The sequence below is a fragment of the Dermacentor silvarum genome, chromosome 1 (genome assembly GCF_013339745.2).
Source record: "Dermacentor silvarum isolate Dsil-2018 chromosome 1, BIME_Dsil_1.4, whole genome shotgun sequence".
NCBI lineage: Eukaryota > Metazoa > Arthropoda > Arachnida > Ixodida > Ixodidae > Dermacentor > Dermacentor silvarum.
In genome coordinates, this window is record NC_051154.1 from 100,760,867 (window position 1) to 100,781,291 (window position 20,425).

Consider the following 20,425-nt stretch of genomic DNA (forward strand, 5'->3'; position numbering starts at 1 on the left):
CAAGCATGTACTTGAAGCCTGTACGGCTGGTAAATCTAGCAAAATACTATAAAAAGATCAGCTGAGGCAGAAGGTTTTTGCAAACATCCTTCCTCATAAAAAGTTTGTTCAAAAACGCTATTGAAGCATGTGTGCTGGAGCATGCATGAAACAACAAAGAAAACAAACACTGCTGTGCCATCTGTCGCATTGGTAAAAAGAAGTTGAGGATGCCGTGGGACGCACGGCAGCTTGGAGTAACACAAGAGCTGATGATTCCTTCAGCTCAAGGGGGGTGGAGAGGGAGTGAGCGCGTAGTAATATGGTCATGCACCTGCTGAGGGGGGGATGCATGCACGTCTCCTCCTTTACCCTGGCTGTGATTGTGCATGGCTGACCGCATACGCTGGCCACATGCTGTATCTTAAAGATAATCTGTGGCAAGTGCTGGTGATGCTGTCTGCGTTGCCACGCATCTATAGTGTTCGAGGTCGTGTAATCTCAAGTTTCCGAGACACTCTGAAGGAAGAGACAGTATAAAGCGTTCACTCTCCGTTTCCGGCGCTCTTCATAACGCTAGTGTTGTGACAGCGAGTGTTCGTGGTCATCGAGTGAGAACTGTTCATGTTTGCCTGTGTGCGCATGACACCATGCTTGTTAATTTAATTAACAAATGTTTACTGCAATTTACATGGCCAATAAAACTCTGAACCTTACTTCGTGTAGTTCTCTTTGCTATCGCCATCAATGCTTCGCCTTTGGGTGAATCTGCAACTTTGTTTTTATGCAAGGAAGATTTACCATATGTTTTTACTCTTTTGTTTTTAATTTGTGTACGCCATCTGATTACAGCTTCGGGCACCAAGGGTGGTCAGCCGTGTAGTCCAAAATTTACGGCGCCGCACAACACATGCACATCTCAGGCCCCATGAGCCACGCCGATGCATTGCTCTCGGCGTGATCTGTTTCAATTTGTTTATAAGTGCTTACTGACAAGATATACTTTTCACCAGTAATATTCTGGCAATTAGTTAAATTATTTTTACTGCTTAAACTTTAAAACTTTGAATTAATGATATTTGCAATTTAACAAAGCTTTTGCTTGAAGTAAGAATTCCTTGTACTATCGAGGTTTGACTGTATTGGAAAGAGGCATTTGTTCTAGCTCTATGACAATTGTGTTTGAGTGCATCATGCATTTGCAGCAGCTTTGGGTGCTTAGTGCAGTGTTAGCTTTTCTGTCAGGTAACTTAGCATACTGTGAAATCAACTTGGTCGAATGAAAAGGATATTGTGCGATTAACTTTTTTATGATGTGATAAAATGCAGCAAGTTCAAAGTGGTAGATAAACAAAATGTGCAAGGCTTTCCCCCACCCCTAAATCCCATTTTCTAACAGTTGGACATTATAATACAACGAGCATATAAGGCTGCTCTTGGGCTCTCTCAGAGCGCCAGCACAGAACGGATGGAGAAGCTAGGGGTGTACACCTTCGAAGAGCACGCAGCGGCTGTTTTTGTGTCTCGGAGCGAGAGGTTAGGCAAAACCAAACAAGGGAGAACTGCTCTAAACAGAATGGGGTATGCACCTCGTCCGTTTTATAGCGCAGACGATACATTACTTCTAGATACGGAAATTCGGGCGTGTATATGCGTGGCACCAATCCCCAAAAATATGAACCCGAAGTACCACGAGGGAAGACGAGAGGCTCGGGTGCGATCATTGCGAAGGAGTTGCCAAGGCATGCCGGACGTCTACTATACGGACGGAAGTTACTCTGGATGTGGCATACACATCGCAGTCGCCACGTGTCAGGAACGGGTAGTAGGGGCAGTGAAAACCGCGTCCAAGGCAACGGCTGAGGCGACCGCGGTAGCTTTAGCTTTGAAGGACGCCGAATGCAGTGGGACATCTGAGGCTGTCCTCACCGACTCACTGGCGGCGTGTCACCTCTTCCCTTCAAGGGCGGTACCCTGGGCGGTGATCAAGATCATAGGCAATAAGCTCTGTAATTTTCACAGCCTCACGGGTGCCCGGCACACGAAGGCATGGATGGACATACGAGGGTGGACCGAATAGCTCGAGTACTAAGTATCCGAGCGTCGGACCAGCCACCTAGGGACTTTGTAACGACTGCTAGAGATATCTTGGAACAACAAAGAGAGCAGAGACGGGAGTTCGGCAGGCCCCATCTAAAATTGACCAGACGGCAAGCGACGGACTGGCGCCAACTCCAAACAAATACTTATCCTACTCTACACAAGCTAAGACAAATACTAAGACAAATACATGGCGAAGCATACGCAGACAAATGTTCGTGGTGTGGCGAAAAGCCTACATTGGCACACATCACACTCATGTGCGCCAGAAGACCTCCACAAGCGAACACACAAATTTACTGAAAAACACTTCCTAAGGCAGTCGGAAGCATGGCTTGCGGATGAGGAACAGGACAGTCAGCTGGCTCTCCTGGTCCAAGCCCAGTGAGCCGCTCAAGCCAGTGGGGCCCTGGACTAGGGGCTCCACCCACATTTTCCTTCTTTTTTTGCCTTTTCCCAATAAAGTTTACTCTCTCTCTTTCTCTTTGCAGATTGTGCTGCGACTTGGAAATACCTTGTGGCTTGACCCACTTGTCTTGTGGGAGGACCTTCCATTTGTTGATGTAAAGGTGCCCTTAAAGAATGTGAGAGCTACCCTCATTGAAGAACGCCTAGCTTGTGATAATGCAGCCCACGTGGAGAGCCTGTGCAAACTGGCTGCCGATGCAGGAGTCACACTACCTGTATTTCCAGGTGTGTGTTATTGGTTTGACATTATTATAAGAAATGAGAAGCTTTACATAGCAGGTTTTTCTTGTTTCTGCTATGGGAGCACACCTAGGGTAAATTTTTTTAATGTTTTTCATATTCTGAATTGTGAATCTTATTTTCGAGTTTTCATTACTTCACTTATGTGTGCCATACATCATTCTGAAATAATTCAGGTATGCATTTTCTCTCAATAGAAGTTTTTTTGTGCCCCAAACATCATTGGAATGGCAGTGTACATCGTAAACTTGTATTTCTACCACATCTAATGTGCTGCTTTTTTAAGCAAAAAAATTTTCACTGAGTGCTCGTGTGGTCACATTGGAACCTGCACTTTTCAGATTGAAATGATTACTGGTATATTAAAAAATCTGGATATATGTATTGTTTAATTTTAGCTAGTGGCAATCCTTTCCACCAAGAAAAAGTTTCAGATAAGACATACTTATAATAAATCTGTAGGCTTTAGTGATTCCTTTGCCGCTGAACTCGCTGGTTAGCACTGAGAACTGTGGTTAGCGGAGAAGTGGTCGAACCCAGTGGCAATAGTGGACAAAGTTTTGAGCTTGCAAGTGTTTAGTATGTTAGCCACCACAGTTTTTGCTGACATTCTTATCACCTAATGTGCTCAAATAATGACGCGATCTAATACAGTCGAACCCGGGTATATCGAACTCGCCAAAAAACGTTTATTAGTTCGATATATGGCATAATTCGATATAGGCCCGCTATAGGATTTGATGACACAAAGGCACATACCAATAAGAAAAGTACTTTATTAATATGGTGGCTTACTTGCGTGCCCTACTTTGGAACAAAATATTCCTGGATTTTCTTCTGTTTCAACGACTTCGCTGCCTGCGACAGCACGCACGCCTCCACGTTGTCCAACGAGTCGGAGCAGCTGAGGCCGCAACCTTCTATATTCACGCAATAGCGCCGGACCAACGCAAGTGCACTAATCACTTTGAAGTCCGGCGGCGGCGGCGGACTTCTTCTCACCGCGCTCGACTCTATTTATGATTTCGAGTTTCACGGCGAACGGCAAATTCTGCCTCTTTGCACAAGCCATGACGACAGCACGCCAAGAAAGTTCACAGAGTGCCAACAGGCAACACCACCAGCATGGACCACGCTGAATTAGGACTCGAGGAACAGAGGCAGCAGCAGGCACACAAGCATAAACAAAGAAAAAATGGCGCTCACTTGTACCGCCTCTGCGCCTCGGAGAAAGCACGACGGCCTCTGATTGGCTGTAAGCGCTGCAAGCAGGCCAGGATCAATTTTTGCTGGTGGGTGTTTGCCCGTGCACAGCGAGGTCTATACCACTTTTTCTAGGGTGGCGCCGGCAGTTTTCCCCGCAACCGCAAGGGAAAGCCAACTTGCTGGGGCACTTTTGAGGCACATGGAGTTTGATATATCGGTTGTCGTTGCTATTTTCGTTCAATGTAACAGTAACTTTTGCTATATATTCTCAATGTAAATTTACCGTGTTTAGAAATTGTTCGATATACGGGATAATTTGATATAAACGGGTTCGCTGTAGTGGGGTTGAGTGTATTTATTTATTTATTTACAGTCAAACCTCGACATAACGAACCTCGATGTAACGAAGTTTTTTGCTGCAAGTACGACTTCATTATATTGAGGTTTGACTGTATTTATTTATTTATTTATGAATTGATTTATTTACTTATTCATATATTTCAATATACTTTACAGGGCCCCCCAGGGGCATTGAGTAAGGGAGCATCACTGCAAGACAGTTGTACAAATGAATACTTAGACATGAAAACTGCAAAGATGAATAGAAATCATCGTTACAAAACAGAGTTGCAAATGAAGAAGATAAGAAGAAATAAAACAAAACTAACAAAACTGAGATAAACAGAAATTACAGTTCGGTGTAGCGTACAAAACATTGGATAAATTTAAAACGTACATCGCTCGCGCACATAATCATTCTATAAGAAGTGTAGTTTCAAGCATAAAAAAGAAGAAAAAAATGTGACTTTGCATACATATACAAAATGGCTCGTGGCAAAGCCGTCAAATTAAATGCATCCATGTTTTCATCGATGCGAGTGAAACTCAAATCATTACATGGAACCTCATTGATACGATCTTCACAGGAACTTAAAAATAAAGTACATCATCTGAAAATCGTATCCAATGTATTATCCAACCAAATCGTATTATTGGGAAAAGAAATAGAAACTTACCATCCCAAAAAACGTATTACGCAGAATCGTTTCAGCGTGGTTCCACTGTAGTCATCGTGATATGCACCTTGCACATTCCAGCATCAAATACGATGACTTCATTTGATGAACCTACTATTTATGGTGGAAGGACAGCAATGCCACGTCACGACGACTACTAAGTGCATGAAGCGAAAGGTTAAGTTTGATTCGAGTTATGCTTGTTTGCCAATTGTAATTGCGGGAAATGAATCGATTTGCTTGGTTTTTGATGGCTTCTAACATGCAGGTTAAGTACTCGTAATGAGGAGACCATATCGGGGATGCGAACTCAAGCTGTGGGCGGACGAAAGTCCAGAAGGCTAATTTGTGGATGTTAGACGGTGAATTGCGTAGGTTGCGGCACATGTACCCGAGTGTTTTGGAAGCATTAGTGCATATGCTTGTTATATGAGAGGCCCAGGAAAGATTTGGTGCACGATTAACGCCTAGATATTTGTACAGGAAAGTGTCAAATACTATATCCGCATTTATATAACAATAAAAACTTTAAAGTGTTTCCATGTGAAAGTCATTACCTTGCATTTAGATCAGTTAAGTGTCATTTGCCAGGCATTGCATCAGTCGCTAATTGGTGTTGCATCAGTCGGGGTGTTGAAGGTCACCTTGAAGAATTAGGTGGTCTTCAAAGCTGGTAATTGGTGAGTATATTATATAATCATCAGCACAAATTCACGTGCAGGATGAAATTTTATTGGGCAGGTCGTTGATATAAATTAGAAAAAGCAATGGTCTTATTAATACACTGCCCTGCGGTACAGCGAGAGTTACTTAGGTGAGGCGGGATGTAAAATTGTTCGCAACTGTAAATTGCCGATGATTAGTTAGGAAGTTATGGATCCAAGAAAGCGTTAAACAGTGTAATTTGAGAGCCAATAATTTGGAAATTGAACGGCAGGGAGCTACACAGTCAAAGGCCTCAGAAAAGTAGAGAAAGATGCAATCTGTTTGAAGGTTGTGGTAACAAAGTGTGAGAAAAAAACGTCTCAAGTTCCTCGTCTTTTTTGTAGTCGCCTTTATTATAGTCCCGGATAGTTTTCATAGTGACACTTGTAAACTGCAAGGAGGCATTAAGCTGAAGCAACTTATGGTCACTAAAGCCATCTAAGTAAGTCACTTCACCAAATGTTTCATGGGTGCTAGTAAGAACTAAGTCTAAAATGTTAGTGCCGCGAGGGGGTTGGGTAACCACTTGGAAATTGCAATAAATTTAGATAATGTTAAAGAAATAAATTCAGTACTGACAGGATCATAGTAGGTTATTCCAATCAATCAGTGGAAAATTCAAATCTCGAAGGAGATAAATGATATCAGCCTGACGGATGTTAATTGCTCTCGTAATGCTATTGCACAGTTCAACGAGAAAGCACTGGTTCGAATCAGGAGGGCGATAACAGCCTCCAATTAACACTTTGTGGTTACGGGTTAGGCGTTCTGCCCATACAATCTCAATAGAAGAATTGGTGTTAATAACATAAGATTTAATTGTTCTTTTGACGGCCTAGAATACGCCACCACCTCTTCTTCCAGTGCGGTCACACCTGTATATCTTAAAAGTTATCGCTGGGGAAGATTTCATTATTGGTTATTTCAGGATGTCGCCACGTTTCAGTGAGAACAACAGTATCAGAATTGCAGTCATCAAGAAACAAGGCAACATCGTCGTGCTTAGGTAGCAGGCTTTAATATTCGTGAATCATTGTGATAATGATGGCGGGATGGTAGGTGACTCTGACTTTCGACAGTTCGGATTGTGCAGTGTAATTTGTAGCTGTTTGGTACAAAGGACTACAGCTCTACGGGTGTTGTCAAAAACATAAATTGCATCCTCAATGTGCAGTTGGTCAATAGAAAGGCTAAAAGGCTTGACTTTTGCCTTAGCAAATGCAATCAACTGCCTGCTTGCCTTCCATGTAGTTGGTGAAATATTTTCGCGGATAGAGAAGCTAAACCCTTCAAGTTTTCGTGCAGAAGCCAGAAAGCTTCCTTTGTCTTTAAAAAGAGTCAGTTTAGCTAAAACAGGCCTTTTCTTGTCTTCCCCATAATTCCCTAACCTATGAACCTATCAAACACAATGAACACCTCTCTGGTTTTATGAACTATTTATTGTCTAGAAGAATCGCTTCCAGCTCATTGTCTTAACCTGAAGCATTCCTTTATTTATATCCGTTTGTTTCATCGTGTTTGACCTGCATAGTTATTAATGCCGAGTGCTTTGTTTTCTTTTCGCGTTAAATAAAACCGGGAACGTTGCGTGCACATTTTGATGTCTCTTTCTTGTCGCTGCGTATTACGGCAGCACACACAGTGAAGAAATATACGTGCACGCATTTAGTAACCCGGCCTTTCGAAAGACCAAATGAAGGATGCTGTCAAAAGAAGTTCGTAGAACCCCATTATCACCAATGAAGGCTCAGAGGTTTGCATCGCACAACGTTTAGTTAAGAATATCGGCTGAGTTCCCGCAGTAACAATGAAATTCGTGCACTGCCCTTGACAGTAGCATGCTTCCCGACGATGCGGCCAGCACCCGACTCCAGCGCTCGCCGCATCGCGATGCAATGCGCTCCGAGATTTCTTCTAAGTGTGAAACAGACTGTCACGCGATTTGAGAGCAAGAAGTGTCATGGTATGAAAGGAGTCCAGTTCCCCTTTTTTCATCTTTTTTGAGAAATTTGGATGCCCCTTCCTGTTGGTCCACAGAATTCCGCATGCATTTTTTAAAATCTTGAATGCAGTTGAACAATGCTGGACTATTGTACCAATTATCTACAAATAGTGAATGTCCTTTTCCGAGGTAGCCTGCAAGTAGTTCTCGAACAATTAAGCCAGAAAATCCCAATTCGTTGACCATGGTCAAATTTGTCGTGGCTCCAGTGTACGCAGTAAATTTCAGAATGTAGCTGGTTTTGACGTCGCGTAGAACAAACAACTTGACGCCAAAGCGGTGCCTCTTTGAAGGAATGTGTTGTCGAAATGACAGCCACCCTTTCCATGGCATCATAGACTCGTCTATGCACGGCTCTTGGTGCGGAATTAGTAGGCTACTAAGCTTGCTCTGAATTGCTTCCATAAATGGGCACACCATTCTCAGCTGATCTCTGAGCTGGCGCTCGAATGCAGAAGCAGGAAGCGGTTCAACGAAAAAATGGTTGCAAAAAATGGTTTGTGCAACAAAGGGTTCGTGCACCCATAGTCTTGCAAGGCATTCTTTCTGACCAGGCCCATCAACAGAACGACCGCAAGAAAAACAGTACATTTCTGCCACATCTGTCTCCACCCAAGCTTTCAGCTGCGACGTGCACGCAACTCCTTGTGCGCTTGTCTTCAGTCGCTCGAACCAGCTTCGTTTCATTCACGATGTGCCAAACAATTGGCACATCAAAAAACAGCTTGAAATAATCAACTTCTGACACATCCAGTTGAAGAGTTGAAGGTTGAAGGCTCGCAGACAGTCCGGAACGTGACGCATCGAAAGGAAACAGTGTAGGTGAGAAATCGCCTTTCTTCTACATATTTTCGGTTTGTCGTGCATGCTTCCGGGATGACGGCCCTACCGTTTCAACATCAAAATTCGATGCTACGGAACTCACGTCTTCCTCAGTTGAGAAGCTCTCAGAATCCAAATCCGCGCTTGGCACGTATTCGGAATCGAAAGAGCCATCGCTCCAGTCAGCATTCGAAGGCCCCGTGCGGTGAGCCATCCCAAAGTAACCGCGCGCACGGAGGGAGCACTTTCAGCAGCCTGCACAATGCAGAGAAATGGCACGTTGTGAAATCAAGTTGACAGATAGAGATGGAAAAGGGATACAACAACCTCGTTTGCTGCTGATAGCGGCAAACTTGGTTTGCATTATTCGAATTCGCTTCAAACTTGAAAATGTGATATTTTCACACACCTGCTTGTTTTGCTTCCTCCTCCTCCTTTTTATGGCACATTTCGAGCTTGTCTTTTTCCAACACATTTCTGGTGTGTTTTTAACCAATTTATTTCATACTTTATGCGTGCAAACTTAATTTTAGCTCTTTACTAAGCTATATATATGTATTTGTCATTGCCACAAATGGTACAGTAGGAAACGAGGAACATTCTTTATTTTGCATTGCTTCAAAATCTACTATCCTGCGAAATTTCAAAAACCCTGTATTTAAGCCTTGACAAAGTGCTGTAAACTGTGTGGTACAGCACAAGAACCAAATAAATGCGGCCTTCAAATTCCAAAAAAGTGCTGCCATCTGTGTAGTGAAACGCAAAGAGCACAATAAATGCAACTTTCAAACGCTGTCGCTGACACTGTGCAGCCATTTATGCAGTAAAAGAAAAACCAAGTGGATGCACCCAGTTAGTCCAAATCGTTTTGAAAGCGAAAATATTGCCTCGTCCGAAGCAAAGTTTACCAGTATCACGTTCACGAAAGTCGTTAAGGAACATTTATGATGTTCTGCGAGAATGACCCTTCCCACTCTTGATATGCTTCACAATATTTACGTATGCTTCACTGCATGACATGGCTGTATTGCGCTGAAGCTGACTAGACACTTGCCGGCTTTAAGATAAATGTAGCCCTGCGCTCTGCGCATTTTGGCCAGTGTGTGTGGCTCCCGATAGGTTTTGACCGATGTGCGTGCTTCACAGTGTTGCCAGGTTTGGCTATATATAGCCAAATTGGGCTACAGAAAAAAAAGTTTTGGCATCGACGTGGACGAGTTGGCTAGGTGGCTATATTTGGGCTACTGAAAATCTGCGACTTGGCTTTGTTTGGGCTATAAGTGGTGCCCTAATCCACACTCCAGAGGTGGCTCAGATCAAGTAGAGGGAAATCTCAAAGGCTATGTTTTAGCTGGCTGAGCCGGCAGCGTGGTTGTGTGTGTGTGTGTGCGAGCGCGAAATGCCATTACCCCCCTCCCTCTCTGCACCGTTGTCTGAGCCGGTGGCTTTGAGCTTTGATGCACCTAAACTTACACTCGGCTTCACCGTCGCACACCCTATCCCCGGGCATCGGGATGAGCCTGGGAGTAGAGAGTTTTTCGCAGTACACTGTACTAACACGGCTATTCTCAGAAAGGGAGAGCAACAAAATAGGGTCGGGCAATCGTGGCGCCGACATGAAAGAAGGGAAGCATGGGTGGATTACAAGCTCCAGTGTATTCATGGCCATGTCTTACGGGTGAAGTATTGCGCTGGGCACAGCTTTCAACCTACTCCACGTTTCTGCCGCGAACCTTTCTGCCATTTTCCTTTCCTGCGAGGTGTTTTGTTGTGCTTGCATTCGATATTTATGTCGATAGGTTGCACTTAAGATCGGACCCTCCTTGGAGAGGAGCATCGCACCATGGGGAAGTGTGCCAATGATGCGAGAAAGTGTAAAAAATAATGGGAGCTAGACCCCGATCTCAAAGGCGGGTCCTGGTGCTTTTAATTATAGATGGCTTGCCCATAACGTCACAGATGCAGGTACTCATTGTGCTAATATCGAAACATGTTTGCTACGATGACATCAGTGCACCCCGTCACTTGAACGTCGCCCACCGTGTTAGCTTAGCAGGCGAGGTGTCACGCTGCTGGCTCGAAGACGCTGGTTTGATTCCTTCCTGCCACGGTGGCCGCATTTCAATCGAGGCGAAATGCAGGAACACCCGTGTACTTAAATTTAGGTGCACGTTAAAGAACCCCAGATGGTCAAAATTAATACGGAGTCCCCCACTGCGTCATGCCTGCCAATCACATCGTGTTTTTGGTACGTAGACCCCCAGCACATACATAGTTTGCTTTTTGACAGTAACCGGTTTTCACAGGATTACCACTGTTCTCGATTTGTCGTCTTATAGCATTTCGAGCGAGTTACGTTCGGGAGGTGCTCGTCGCTGAAAACAACTGCGCGCTTCTTACACTGGTGTGCCGTTTTGCACAGTAATCTCTTAAACCTTCGCTTACACCGACTCAGGCAGCGAGTGGCGCATCTGTTGTCTGTCACTTTTTTAATGCGTGTTCTTGCCCTGCTAGAGACCTAAGATGGCAGCCAGGTTGATTAAATGGACACTATATGGAGCATGTACCAGCTAATCCGGGCCTAGCTAATTGGAAAAAAAACAACAACTAGAAAACAAGATAGAACGGTGAGACAAATAACACGAGATATCACAGCGCGAAAGACTAGTTTTGGTTCGTAAATAAAGGAGCTGTGGGCGCATCTCAAACTGCTGGACAACTGAACATGTTCTACGCTTCAGGCAGAGGCCACTTGTGAGGTCGATGATACTGAACTTTATTTTGCGTTCACAACAGCTAAACACAGAGTTCGTAGTTAATATCACTGCAAATAAATAAAAATAATCAATTAGTACTATCTGTCATAAAATAAAAGCACTGTGATTTTGCCCTCGGCAGTGATTAGCTGAAACTTGAGAGCTTCCGGGGCCAATGAAAAAGTGTTCTGTGTGCAAGCATGACGTCGCTGTTGTTGAGGTGAAGGGTCGACCGCCGCGGCGGCACGGACATTTTGTTGCGACGGGTTATGCAAAAAAGGATTGCCGTAGTCGAATGTGAAAATTTTTACACAGATTAAACTGCAAATAAAAATGGCTATATTTGGCTACACAATGTTTTGCTGTTTTTTGGTGTTTGGCTATATATGGGCTACAATTTCTCTAGCTCTGGGCTACGCCGCCTCGTCCGACCTGGCAACACTAGTGCTTCACCAACTGCTCAGTGCACATTTTCTTCTCATATGCTTATACTGCGTCTGGCTTGTTGCAACATATCGGTCGCTTGTTGGAATGTATTCATTTCTGCTTGTAGGAACGTAGCAACGTGTGAGAGCTAATTTCTCAATGTACTGCTAAATTTACATGACTGCCGCATTCAAACGCTACTTAACATGCCGCAACATTATAGAATGGCGATGTATCATATCAGATAATAGTACGTAGAAGTCAATGGGATATAGGTCGGGACCACGAAAACTCGATGTAGCCGCCGAGAAAGTGCAACAGCGAGGAATGTATTAAAGGAGTTCTGCTTTAATAGGTTTGTTTGTTTGTTTGTTTGTTATTTGTTATTCCATTGTGTTTGTGTGTGTCCCCTCTTGTGATTTCAGACACTTGTGCTCATTTTCTTGATTAGTGCTTGTTTTGCCTTACATGCTGTTTTCGTGTGCACTTTACAGAAAAGAAAGAAAGGAATGACAGTGACAGCCAGAATGCTGTTATCAACCAGCATTGTACCACGTTTCTTGACACGATTGAGTTCAACCATGTGTACCTCTGGAAGGTCACCTCTCCATCTCATTTCTACGTACAGCCCTTGAAGTTCAATTCATGGTGTGTAGCATGCATTGGTTCAGTTACATTGGCATTTAGTTAAAACATTGTGCTAGATATTTAAGAGAAGTTTTACTGATTGTGCCACACTCTTGCACCATTCATAACTAGTCCTAGAATGTCTGGTAGCATTTCTTTTTACATGCCTGTAGGCTTTCTAGAAAATTAAACTTTTTTTATTTTTTAAAAATTTTATGTCGCGTTAGTAATATATGTGTGCCAGCACTGCTTTGCCAAATCCAGTGGTAGAACTTCTGCTACTCGTACATTGCTATAAAGTGCAAAGCCTGCTACGTGCTGCTACAAAAGCCAGGTTTTGACAAAAATTGTTCCATGTCTGCGCCAGGAGGAGTTCCAGAGGATTCTGTATAGGTCTGGCAGTAGCGACTATCAAAACAAAATCGCATCTTGCGTGTTCATGCTCTAATGGTGGTGGGTCAATGTATCTGGTTACAAATTGGCATCCATTGCCCAATTCAGAAAAACAAACAAAGCAGCCATTTGCATTGGTCGTTTGTTTGAGAGAAAAAAAACACCGGCTTGGTGCAACAAGTTTTTACAAGGTGGTACCCAAAAGTTCCCTGGAATTTCAAAAACACGGGCAAACTGAGTGTAGTACACATTTCCGCTGCTAGATGTAGCTAGCACTATGCCTTGCATATCAGTGTGCTGAACAACTTGCATCCAAGAAGTATTGTTTTGTGAAATGTTGTTTCGCAACGCAATGTTTCACTGATTTGGTGCATTTCTTAGCAACCAATATGGCAGACTTCAAGGAGCAAAGGATTTGCATCAAGTTTTGTTTTAAACTTGGAAATACTGCGGCAGAAACTCATCGTATGCTAGAGGACGCTTTTGGAGTTGACGCCATGAGCCAAAATAGGACGCTTCAAAAAGGGTTGAATGTGTGTTGATGACGATGAATGTTCTCGACACCCGTCTACGAGCACAACCCCGGGAACAATAGCAGAAGTTTGTAAGGCTATCCTTGGAAATCGCAGGCTAACTATAGAGGATGTCTGCGGCATTATAGGACAATCATATGGCACAGTTCAGCTAATTTTGTCGTAGGTTTTGAACAAGAGGCGCATTTCTGCAAAATTCGCGCCAAGACTGCTCAGTGACTAACAGAAGCTGTACCGTGTTTCTGTCTGTACGGAACTGAAGCAACAAGTCAGCGACATTCCGACGTTCCTCTCCAGTGTTTAATAACTGGGGATGAGACATACCCGCCACGGTGGCTCAGTGGCTAAGGCATTGCGTTGCTGAGCACGAGGTCTCGGGATCGAATCTTGCCGCTGCTGCCACATTTCGATGGAGGCGAAATGCAAAAGCGCCCGTGTGCTTGCATTGTAGTGCACGTTAAAGAACCCCAGGTGGTCAAAATTAATCTGGAGCCCTGCAGTGCCTCATAATCAGAACTGGTTTTGGCACCGTAAAACCTTAGAAAGAAGACTGGGATGAGACATGGGTTTATGACTACGATCCTGAAACGAAAGGGCAGTCGTCGCAGTGGAAGTCGCCAAATTCCCCGCTGCTAAAAAAGGCACGTCAAGTTGGTGGCAATGTGAAGTCCATGCATTTTTTTTTACCTACATGTAATGTCAACAAGGAATTCGTACCTCATAGACAAACTGTGAGTAGCGAGCTTTACTGTGACGTTTTGAGGCGCATTAGAGAGAGCATTCGTCTCAAACGTCCGGAGAAGTGGAAGAACAACGGGCTTCTTCATCACGCAAGGCGCCCGCTCACGCATAACTCGTTGTTCAACAGTTCCTGACTTCCAAACAAATCACAGTACTTCCGCACCCACCCTTTTCACCTGACCTCGCCCCTTGCGACTTTTTTTTGTTCCCAAAGTTGAAGTTGAGGCTGAAAGGACGTCTGTTTCACACTGTTGAAGAGATCCAGTTCCTCAACACACTGTCGCCTGGGGAGTTCCACGAAAGCATGGAATCGTGGCAGAAACGCTGGGATCGGTGTATACATACTCAAGGGGACTACTTTGAAGGAGACAGTGCTGATTAGGCGTTATGGTCAACACTTTTTTTTACAACTGAATTCCCGGAACTTTTGGGTAGCACCTCGTATGTATCTGCTGCTCGATACCTGCTTTCTAGTTTTTTCCTAGATAACACTGTACTAGTGGACCTTAAATGTCTCCACCCAAGTTTTCTGCAAGAGCTCGGTAGCATCTCTGAGGAACTTGGTCAAACAGTTAAGTGTAGTCATTCCACCTCATGAAGTGTCCTCCCTAATGGATGAGTTGAGCTTCCTGATGACAGGAAGTGTGAACACTGCCCCTATGGAAAAATTGGACGACTTCTGTTACAAAATTTTTCTGCTAAGGTTCGCTGCTGGGGTGTGGAAATACATTTTGCTGTTCTGGTTTGTGCAAGCACCTTTAGGCCTTTCACATGGAAATGCAGATGTAGAGAGGGCCTTTAGGGAAGATAGACACAGGATGCGAGAGCAAGCCAGCCGTTCAGTAGTTGGCATCAATAGACTTTCCTCTATAATGTCGTATTCAGAGAGGTTTGGGTGGGATCCAAGAGAAATTTCCCTGACCCAGGACCTGATCAAAGCAATGAAAAGTTCGTGTGAATGACAGCCTAAATGAATGGAAAAGATGACTTCAATGCAGTCACATGCGAAGAAAGCAGCGCGGGGTGTTTCCGGTGACCTTTAGGAGAAGACTGCAAAAGGAAAAAATTCAGCCAAGATGATGCCGAGTAATCTGAACTACTATTGGCAAAGGGAATGAAGGCAAGGTGCTTTTCTGATATTGAGAGCAGTCAACCTTTCGTGCAGGAGGGACAGAAGTAGCTGTCAGAGCTATATCAAACCAGGTGACACTTAGAAAAATAAAGAAAAATTACACACTACACTAATTTGATAGCGGCATCAACAGTTATTGCCCGTTGTTGAAATGTGCTACTCTTGAGAACTTATGAGTGTGTATGTGTAAATAAATGTGTTTGTATGTACTGGTAGCTCTTAAGATTGCATTAGCTTGCTTTTTATAGTGCTTAAGATTCAAGTGAAAAAGTGGGGACCCTAGGCTGGGGGGTCTTTGCACGTTGTGTAACAATGCAAAAGTATGTGTTACAAAAACCTGTATGTCTGCTACAAATTCACATTTTTCCTGCTACAAAAACTGCTTCGAAAGGCCTTTTCTCTGTTCCACCACTGCCAATATAATTTTACAATAATGTGCTCTGTTATGAAAACTGTAAAATGTACAGCATAAAATCGGTAAACTTTTCCTGGTTCTGAAGTATTTGCATATTGTGCTTATGTGCAAGTAGGCTCTGCTGCATAGCGCAATCTTAAAGCTTCTGGTGGCTCACCACATAAAATATATTAATATGCACTGCTTCCTATACTCCCCCCCTCCTCTCCCCTTTTTCCAGTTTGGATGTGCTTGAGGATAACATCCAGAAGGCTGTGGAAAAAATGGAATTGGCCAAGCTGAAGTCGGTGCATCCCGGAGCAGTGTGCATCGCTCGCTACAATCACGATCGGTGAGCACCTTGACCTTTAGACAAGCATGTGTATGGCGGAGCTGGAATGTAGCCAAAAACTATTTTATATTGCAAATTTCATTACGAGCACTACTAAGTAATAAGCAATTTCTTTAAATCGAGTTTTTCTGTGTTTTGGCAATTGGAACTTGGCAATTGGAACTCCCGTTTTTAATGAAAGCAGGACTTGGAAACACACAAACCATGAAGGCGAAGCATAGCCAAAGCAGCTCCAGTTCAATCAACAGAGCAACTCTTCATTTGCAAGTGATGTACCATTTTTTGCAGAAATGCTTTGCAAAATTTCAGAAAATCAAGGTTCATTCCTTTCATCAGACAGATTATCCTATCTCATATAAAAATTTCTTTGAAAACAAGTACCGTATTTACTCAATTCTAACGTGCCCTCGATTGTAACGTGCACCCGTTTTCCATGGCCAAAAAAGAAAGAAAATAAGAACTGTCAGCCCTTCCACTGGGGTGGAGATAGAAGACCAGCGAAGCTGTTTTTTGGTGGGAATTATGTATTTCCTATTATGACTATTAAGATGATGGTGATGATGTGTGATGTGAAGCCCAGACCACACGTACGCTTGCGGACGCCCGCAAGCTCGCGTCTACGCACCTTGCGCCTGCTGTGCCTAGCGAGGAATGGCGGTTTGCATGCAAAAAAAGGTCAGAGGCCTGCGCGGCACACGTAGCACAGTCACAGCGTAAGCTGGTGGAGCGGCTCAAGAGTAGCTCTAATTTCGGCACCACGCACACCAGGGTCTTCGCGACAAAGTCTCTTCGCCTCGTTTGGACGAGAACGATCTGAACTGTCCGCCCTGCGTCGACGGTGAACTGCGGCTTTAATGCTCTCTGCACAGCAGTCTGCTGAGCCCGATGATGCCTGGTTGTAGCCGCGCACATAGCTCTACGATTCGCCTCTTCAGCGGCGTTTCGTACCTCGCGAGGAGACGCCATAACGTGTACTGAAGAGGCACGACCGCTGGAAGAGGTATCCAGAATACACGGCGCACCTCTCACATCGGAAGCGCTTTGATTATATATAGTGATTATTAAGGAGGAAAGAGACGCTTAGATTCTGCAGCTCATCAGCGAGCACGGCGCAGCGTCATAGGGGGGAGGGGGAGTAGGAGGTAAAGAGGAAAGAGGCGCCTCGTCTGAATCGCATCTCGTCGTCTGCGCTTGTGCACGCTGCGTTGGCGCCACCATACTGGCGGAGGGTTGGGTCGTCCGACGGCGGCCAACAACGTGAACCGAAACGGCTATTGGAATGAGCCCATAACAGCTTACGCTGTAATACGCGCGACAGCGCGCGCGCACTGGCCTCACTCGTGACGCCTTGGCAGGCACCACTTAGTACTTTGTTATTGACAGTGTTTCAAAATGATTCGATATCTATAAACGTAATTGTTATATTTTTAAAGCTGCTAGATCAGCACAAAAAGTGAAGAAGCCCTTTCTTGCATGGTATAAATCTGCTTCGCCGAGAGTTGAATCTACCACACCGTCGCTCTGTAGCCAGGCATGCCAACACGAGGCAGCCCAAGCGCGCGATAACAAAAAGGAGCTGTTCATCGAGATCGCGCCACGTTTCGACGCATACGAGACGTGCCGCACCGTCTGCGCATGCGTGGGTGCGCGATCGCGAGCTTGCGCGCGTCTGCAAGCGTACGTGTGGTCTGGGCTTTAGGGGAGAGGCGGGCGAGAGCCCAGAGAGAGTCGGCGGCAGAGGCCGGCAGGGCTGCACGCATGCACCGCAATGGGAGAGCGGGCATGCACACGCACTGTCTAGGGTGCCTCGATGCCCTCCTCGCTCACCGCTCCCCTTCCACTGGGAAGTTGCGTTTGCTCTTGGTCGTGTGTTCGCTCTCCGTGAAAGCACGCATCCCTCGCCCTCGTGCGCTTTCACTCGCACATAAAGCGTACAGCCAATGAGAGTTTTTTTCTATTCCTGGACGCGACGATCAAAAGGTGAGCCCTTAACAGCTTCGCTGTAAAAATCCGTTACAGTACCGCGCACCTCACGCTTTCAAACAGAAATACAACTTTCTCTTATTTGGAAAAACATATTTACTCCCGATCCACTGAAGTTGCGAAAAATAAAAAAAGTCAGTTTCGCCCGAAAGGCGAAGCATCGAATGCGATAGCAAATTAGTAGACCGCTATACGAAGTAAGGATAGCAGTTTTATTGGCCATATAAACTTGCGAACATTCGCCTACTAAATAAATTAACAAGCACGGTGTCACGTGCGCATAAGCACACATGAACACATCTCGCTCATTGACAGCGGAAACGAGCTGTCAAAACGCTGGAGTGATGGAAGTGCAGCAAGCGAATTGGCCTTCGTGGTAGCATGCCTCTCGTTTCAGCGCAACCTATCAGCGGCGAAAACACAGCGTGCGGCGGACGTTCCCCGTTCCAGATCGCTTTCAAGAGGGCCTACACGATCGTATCGCCGAAGTGAATCGTCGCAGAATACGTCCTGCTTTGGTCCACTGAAACTCTTCCGCGTTGCTTTGCTGGCAGAAATCCTCTCCTTCTGTTTACGCCAGTGCCGCATGCAAGTTTCGGATTCTCCGAACGCCCATGAAGCGGCCAGATTTCCGTCCGTCTCTGCACCCACGATCACTTTCCTTTTAAATGCGGCATCATGATGAATTCAGCACTTCATGCAGCAGACGCAGAAAACGGGAACAAAGATGGTAGACTAATGCCTAAGCACACGTACTGCAGCACATGGAGCAAGCTACGGCAGCTAGGCTAGAGTGTAGCTGGGCTCGACACGCATGCGAGGTGGCCAATTTGAAATGCCGACGGCTATATGGTAACGCAAATTTAGGGTCGTACTCGATTCTAACGCGCACGCAATTTTTGTACCTGTTTTATCTGAAAAAAGTGCGCGTTAGATTCGAGTAAATACGGTTATCATTGGACCACCCGTTCTTTCCTCATGTAACATATTTTCTTGTTTCTAAAATATAGGCATGAAAAATCAACTTTTTTTCAACTCCATAATTTAATTAGTGTTACTCTTACTTTGTGCAGAAGTTATGTTCCTGCACTGTATGTATCGCTCTTTCCAATTTTTCCTAACTGTGCTGCATTTTATTTAAGAACCTTTATTCATGGGCATGTCAAAACACATGAAACAGCTTAATTCTTCCAACTTGCTGGTTGTTTTACAAAAAAAAAAAACATTTATTTTTCAGTTGCTATCGTGGGGAAGTGCAGAAAGTTCTCAACAATGCAGAAGTCGTCGTATTTTTTCCTGACTACGGAGATACTGCAAAGTGCCCTCCAGACGAGCTGTTGGAGCCTCTTTCGTGGATGATGTTGTTACCATACCAGGGCGTTCAGTGCTCTTTAGCTGGAATCATTCCATCCTCTGGGCAGTGGACTCAAACGGCTGTGTCCATGCTTGAAGATTTTGGCTACGATAACAACAATGTGAATCGTCTGCTATGTCTCAGGGTAAGTACTTAACATGCCATGCCACAGTTAACTTTGTCACTTTGTCACTTTGTCATTCTTTTAATGTTAATTTGTGCTTTAGAAAACAATGCAGTACGAACAACGCTCAATATTCCACTTGTTTTTTAAAAAAATGCCCCATAACCTCCATTTTTGCTCATCTCATAAGATCATATGCAGTTATGAAATACAGAAGTTATGGGGCACATGTGCTTGTATGTGTGAGCACTTAATAAGTGTGTCATAAAAATAAAAAAAAAGGGCAGCATTCCTCTACCAGAAAGACGATCTTCGATTTTCAATTTATGGTTACCGTATTTACTCAAATGTAGCACGACCGTGATTGTAACGCGAGGGTTGACTTTCCAGTCAAACCAAAATAAAAACAAATAAAAATGCGAATGTATAGACCACTTATAAGGTAACCGCTTATAGTGCAGGACCGGATAGAATACGGTCTTTTCAGACTCCCGTTAATTTTCCCATAGCACTCTATGTATATGCGTATCGCTTATAGTGCAGTTGCGGGACACGAAATACCGGTTACAGTGCGGCTGCGTGGAAGTTCGGCAGTCAACCTAGACCGCAAACGCTCCCCTCAAGCCACAAATACCGTATTTCCTCGAATCTAACGCACACCTTTTTTCGGATAGAACAGGTCCAAAAATTGCGTCCGCATGAGAATCGAGTACGACCCTAAATCTGCGTTACCATATAGCCGTCGGCATTTCTAAACGGCCACCTCGCACGCGCGTCGAGCTTAGCTACCGTAGCTTCCGCCATGTGCTGCAGTTCACGTGCTTAGGCAATAGTCTACCGTCTGTCTTCACGTTCTCTGCGTCTGCTCTATCAGCATGAAGTACCGAGTTCATCATGATGCCGCATTTAAAAATAAAGTGATCATGTGTGCGGAGACGGACGGAAATCGGGCCGCATCACGGACGTTCGGATAATCTGAAACTTGTGTTCGGAACTGGCGCAAACAGAAGGAGAGGATTTTCGCCAGCGTAGCAATGCGGAACGGAACGGTTTCAGGGGACCGAAACAGGAC

General features: G+C 44.7%; 1 protein-coding gene across 1 annotated transcript in view; it reads left to right on the forward strand.

Moving 5' to 3' along the window:
* The window catches only part of LOC119452129 (putative ATP-dependent RNA helicase TDRD12), a 215,813-nt gene that overhangs the window by 147,756 nt on the left and 47,632 nt on the right, over positions 1-20,425 (forward strand). The window contains exons 25-28 of the mRNA XM_049665961.1: positions 2,571-2,772; positions 12,215-12,368; positions 15,782-15,892; positions 19,113-19,374. Coding sequence (XP_049521918.1) covers positions 2,571-2,772; positions 12,215-12,368; positions 15,782-15,892; positions 19,113-19,374 — 729 coding nt within the window. The remainder of the gene's footprint in view (positions 1-2,570; positions 2,773-12,214; positions 12,369-15,781; positions 15,893-19,112; positions 19,375-20,425) is intronic.